At 60.8% G+C, this 5,375-nt stretch overlaps 1 protein-coding gene across 1 annotated transcript; it reads right to left on the bottom strand.

Annotated features, from left to right (window-relative positions):
• Positions 1–312: 312 nt before the first annotated feature.
• Positions 313–4,704, bottom strand: LOC119099247 (E3 ubiquitin-protein ligase MARCHF3). Its single transcript, XM_037222369.1, has 5 exons — positions 4,636–4,704; positions 3,935–4,098; positions 2,507–2,618; positions 1,288–1,396; positions 313–881 (listed from the first exon to the last, which is right to left on the bottom strand). Exons 1-5 carry the CDS (start codon positions 4,664–4,666, stop codon positions 581–583), a joined length of 717 nt encoding a protein of 238 aa, XP_037078264.1. The 5' UTR covers positions 4,667–4,704; the 3' UTR covers positions 313–580.
• Positions 4,705–5,375: the final 671 nt, after the last annotated feature.

Genomic DNA, 5,375 nt, shown 5'->3' with positions numbered 1-5,375 from the left:
CTTTGCCAGACAAGAATATCAAGGGGTTGGCGAACCCCACAATGCTGTGACTGGCAATGCCCCCTCGGGCAGTCGGTTGAAACAATGCGCCCGCTCTGGGACCCGTACCCAGCGCCGCTGTGTTTAGCGTCAGGTATTTCCCCAGACCTACGGAGACGGCTTCATTCCAGTTTTAGCGAGCGGCACGCTCGGCGGCCTCTTCCCATCTGCGTATGGGTGGGCCATGTCACTGGAGGTGCATCGCAAGCCGGCGGCGAGCGGCTGGGCACGCGTGACCCAACGCTTGCGTGTAACAGCTAGAACACACGAAGACTTGAGGATTGAGATCAATATATTTGTAGTTTCAACGACCTGTTTCACAACTAACGGCATGACCTATGGCCAATATCAACAAATATGCATATAATTCGAATCATTTAAATTCAACGTAACAAAACCACTTGCGCATGCATGCCATATAGACATCACCCACGGACTGTGCTCCGCCGCCATCTATTGCTCTCCCATGCAACCTGAGTTTGTCCACAGCCGCCAGGTGGAGGCCGGGCCGCCACCGTCAACCTATCCCCAGCCGCCACTGTCACTTGGCATGACTAGCGGACGGGGTGTCCACACCGGACAGAGGGGCGCACGGTCCGCTGCCGCCTTCCTCGAACACGTCATCGGCGCCGACGGGCGTCTCCAACTGGACCACGTGGTGGGGGCAGGCGCAACAGCGCGCGCACGAGTAAGAGCCGCCCTGGCAGCCGGGGCAGAGCGCCGCCGGCAGCTGGGCGGCGTTGTTGTTGAGCTCGACGGTCGACTGCGAGCGCCGCTTCATCTCCAGCAGGTGCACGTCCTGGTGGGTGTGGCGCCAGTCGTGCCACACGCGGCAGTGGTACCTGCAGGAGGGCGCGGCCTCAGCGCAGCTGCTCACGCCGCCAGCAGCGCGCAGCAGGGCGAGCATCAGCTGGCGTGATGCATGAATGATGAGTCATAGCAAGTAGCGGTCAGATGGCAGGGTGATGGCGCGCACGTGCTTCATTCAGAGGAAACGAGAACCACATCAATGACATGAGGTAAGCCCGCGAGCAGATCGCCCAGCGGGAAACGTGTGTTTGAAAACTTGGAGCATTCCGGTGTAAAGAGGGCATTTTTATGTGTGCTGGGCATCAGCAGCCGCAGCCGCTGCGGGGGGGGGGGGGGGGCAACTGTCTGCGGCGGCGGGCGGTGACTGCCAATGACCGACACGTGACCATCACTGACCGACACGTGACCGCCACTGACCGACACGTGACCACCACTTACCGGCAGGTGACCACCAGCCATACGAAGTAGATGGACGAGATGAGGAGACCGAGCACCACCAGGCCGGTCGCCTCCCATTGGGTCTTGTAGGAGAGGTAGTGGGACGCGCCTGCCAACATCGGGCCGCCGGAGTTGGGGCAGAGAGCGCGGCGAGCTGGCCGACCGCGGGTCACAGGGGTGTCAGCACGGCCCCACGTGTCGGCCTCTGCCGCATTCCCGAGAGAACCATGCACAGTCGGCACGCCAGGCTTAGTCGACACATGCACAGTCGGCACGCCAGGCTCAGTCGACCCATGCACAGTCGGCACGCCAGGCTCAGTCGACCCATGCACAGTCGGCACGCCAGGCTCATTCGACACATGCACAGTCGGCACGCCAGGCTCAGTCGACCCATGCAGTCGGCACGCCGGGCTCATTCGACCCATGCACAGTCGGCACGCCAGGCTCAGTCGACCCATGCACAGTCGGCACGCCAGGCTCAGCCGACCCATGCACAGTCGGCACGCCAGGCTCAGTCGACCCATGCACAGTCGGCACGCCAGGCTCATTCGACACATGCACAGTCGGCACGCCAGGCTCAGTCGACCCATGCACAGTCGGCACGCCGGGCTCATTCGACCCATGCACAGTCGGCACGCCAGGCTCAGTCGACCCATGCACAGTCGGCACGCCAGGCTCAGCCGACCCATGCACAGTCGGCACGCCAGGCTCAGCCGACCCATGCACAGTCAGCACGCCAGGCTCAGTCGACCCATGCACAGTCAGCACGCCAGGCTCAGTCGGCCCATGCACAGTCGGCACGCCAGGCTCGGTCGAACCATGCACAGTCGGCACGCCAGGCTCAGTCGACCAGAGCACGACTGGACCAGCGCGGTATCCCATCACGGGCACTGACAGGCAGTTCCCTAATCGCAACAAGCTTCAGCCCACCGCAGGCGGCCAGGGACAAGTGCAGAGCGTCGCCGCGAACCAGAGCATTGCGGCGGTGAGTTCACTCCGTGTCCTCGAATAGAGCTAGCTTGGCCAGACCTGCACCAGGCATGGGTGGAAGGTTCACCAGACCAGACCCAAGCGTCAGACAGAGGCAGCTCCAGCCAGCAGGACTCACCCATCAGACAGAGGCAGCTCCAGCCAGCAGGACTCACCCATCAGACAGAGGCAGCTCCAGCCAGCAGGACTCACCCATTAGACAGAGGCAGCTCCAGTCAGCAGGACTCACCCATCAGACAGAGGTACGCCGCGATGACGGCCAGGGCCGTCAACAGAAAGAAGCAGACGACATCGCCGATCAAATTCCTGGCATCATCCGGATTCGAAGGGTTCAATAACCACTGCAACGAAACAGTTTTATGTGAGACTACAGATGCCACAAATACAGGGCAAAATAAAGCCACGTTAATGCAGCCTTGGCATGCTGCATTAACGCAGTCGTGCAAGGAACCGGCAGGTCACGCACAATTGAGTGAGTCGGTTGATCTACTTGTAAAACTTTACCCAAATCACAGTGAATACCGACTTCACCCAGCTTAGGTTCCCTAGTCAGTGCTTCGGTGTAGGCAGAAAGGGTGGGGACATTCTAAACGTCCTGTACTCTCAGTAATACCACAGCGAAGGGTCTACGGATATTTCTGTCGTCGTTTCAGGGGACTGTAAGCGTTGGCGTTGTTGGAATGTTTCACGGAATCTCAGCGTCACTTAAACAGCCATCACTGCAAACCCCACGGGGGTGCCGGTAGCGCAATGGTTAAGCCACGCCTCTGAGAAACCAGAGGCACGAAGTTAGACTCCCTGCTGTGCCTGCCCTTCCTGCCAGGAAAGGGAGGGGGGGGGGGGGCGGATGGCGTGATACAGCCTCATCAGCTGAGAGCGTCGTTACGTGCCAATACTCTCCGTCTCCCGTCTCCCGTCTCTCCTCCCTCTCTCTCTCTCTCTCTCTTCTCTCTCTCTCTCTTCTCTCTCTCTCTCTCTCTCTCTCTCTCTCTCTCTCTCTCTCTCTCTACTCTCTCTCTCTCTCTCTCTCTCGCTTCTCCTCTCTCTCTCTCTCTCTCTCTCCTCTCTCGCGCGCGCGCGCGCGCGCACGTCCACACACACACCACACACACACACACACACACACGCACGCACGCACGCACGCACGCAGCACGCACGCACGCACGCACGCACGCACGCACGCACGCACGCACGCACGCACGCACGCACGCACGCACGCACGCACGCACGCACGCACGCACGCACGCACGCACGCACGCACGCACGCACGCACGCACGCACGCACGCACGCACGCACGCACGCACGCACGCACGCACGCACGCACGCACACACGCACGCACACACACACACACACACACACACACACACACACACACACACACACACACACCACACACACACACACACACACACACACACACCAGAATCTTGCGTCACGACTGTAGTTTGATCTGAAGCTGCGCTCCACTCGTCATAGTGTAAGCAAGGCATACATGCCCTCTAGCAGGTGTGTGCCGAGCGTTTATATTATTATGCCCGCATTGACGGGTTACGTAGACAAAGCAGACACTGCAGCAGGTGGCCAACGGCCGGCAGCAGACAGTGACTGAAGCCGAAAGAGGTAACGAAGGCAGGGGTGGCTTGCCATCGACCCACCTCGAGGATAGGCTTGGGCCGCCGCTCAGTAACGTATTTATACATGCAGATCTCGCAGGAGTCCTTGTTGGCGGCCGACAGCCACTTCTCGATGCAGGAGACGTGCACCAGGCCGACGGAGCCGGCGCAGCGACACGGTGAGATCAGCGCCTCCCGGCTCTCTCCTGGCCAGGGCAGCGCCCCGAGCGTTCAGTCGGCGGCCGACGACCGCGCTCCGTCTCAACTATACTCACCACGTAATCACGCGCATGCCAACAATCAAGCAATCACGTGCATGCCAACAGCCAGGCAATCAAGGGCATGCCAAAAACCACGCAACCACGTGCATGCCAACAGCCAAACAATCAAGTTCATGCCAACAACAATTTGGCGAGCGCTTTTATCAAAAACACATTAGGCACTCTAGCGTGCAGCTTTATGTTTTCTTATTTGCATTGAGGCTGCGTATTACGACGCGCTTTAAAATATAGAATACACCGATCACACCGCAAGCTTTCCCACGAATGTGCGGCGCCAGATGCGCGACATTTTACCACAGGCTTCCCATATACGCCAAAAGCGAAAGCTGGCTGTGGAGCGGTAGCGGGCGGTCCCAGTTCGGCCTAGGCCCTTAAGCCGGCGGGTGGCGGTGACCGACCCGTAGTCAGCGTCTGGCCCAGCCGGGCCGGGCGCGGCGCCCAGGCGCCGCCAGGCACACCCACCCTCGTGGCAGATGCGGCAGAACGGCCCCATGCTGCTGAGCGGCGAGGTGCGCGAGCCGTGGGAGGCGGCCGAGGGAGCGCCGCGGATCCCCGAGACGGTGGAGAGACGCGCGACAGAGCGCTGCCGGCAGGGCAGGCGACGGGGTCCGTACGGACTCAGCAGCAGCAGTCTACAGTCTCGGATAACAGAGCTCAGCCGATGGTAGCACAGCGCGCGGACATCAGCCAGTGAGGATGACAACCACGGACCCCAGCCAGTTACAGCAGAGAACACGGAACACAGCAGACCACAGACCCGAGCCAGTCAAAGCAGACTACAGGCCCCGGTCAGTTACAGCAGAGAACACAGAACACAGCAGACCACAGACCCGAGTCAGTCAAAGCAGACTACAGGCCCCGGCCAGTTACAGCAGAGAACACAGAACACAGCAGACCACAGACCCCAGCCAGTCAAAGCAGAGACTACAGGCCCCGGCCAGTAACAGCAGAGACCATAGCCCCAGCCAGTCACACCGTCAGACACTTGTCATGAATTCAAACCGGTCAAATGGTCACCAGCTCACGCAGTGGTCTCATCGAAACCACGAGTGCCGAACGATCATAGCCTACGCCGAATGCGCTTCGCCCGGCGGGGCGACCACTCACCTGGCCGGCGACGGGCGCCGAGCTGGCGGCGGCCGCGGCCAGCGTGCACCCGGCCAGCACGCAGACGGTCGGCTGCGGCAGCGGCTGGCAGCAGC

Source organism: Pollicipes pollicipes, unplaced genomic scaffold, assembly GCF_011947565.3.
Source record: "Pollicipes pollicipes isolate AB1234 unplaced genomic scaffold, Ppol_2.1 Scaffold_4740;HRSCAF=5597_pilon_pilon_pilon, whole genome shotgun sequence".
Taxonomy (NCBI): Eukaryota; Metazoa; Arthropoda; class Thecostraca; order Pollicipedomorpha; family Pollicipedidae; genus Pollicipes; species Pollicipes pollicipes.
Note: the sequence above shows the minus strand (reverse complement) of the source record. Positions and strands in the feature narration are given on the sequence as shown.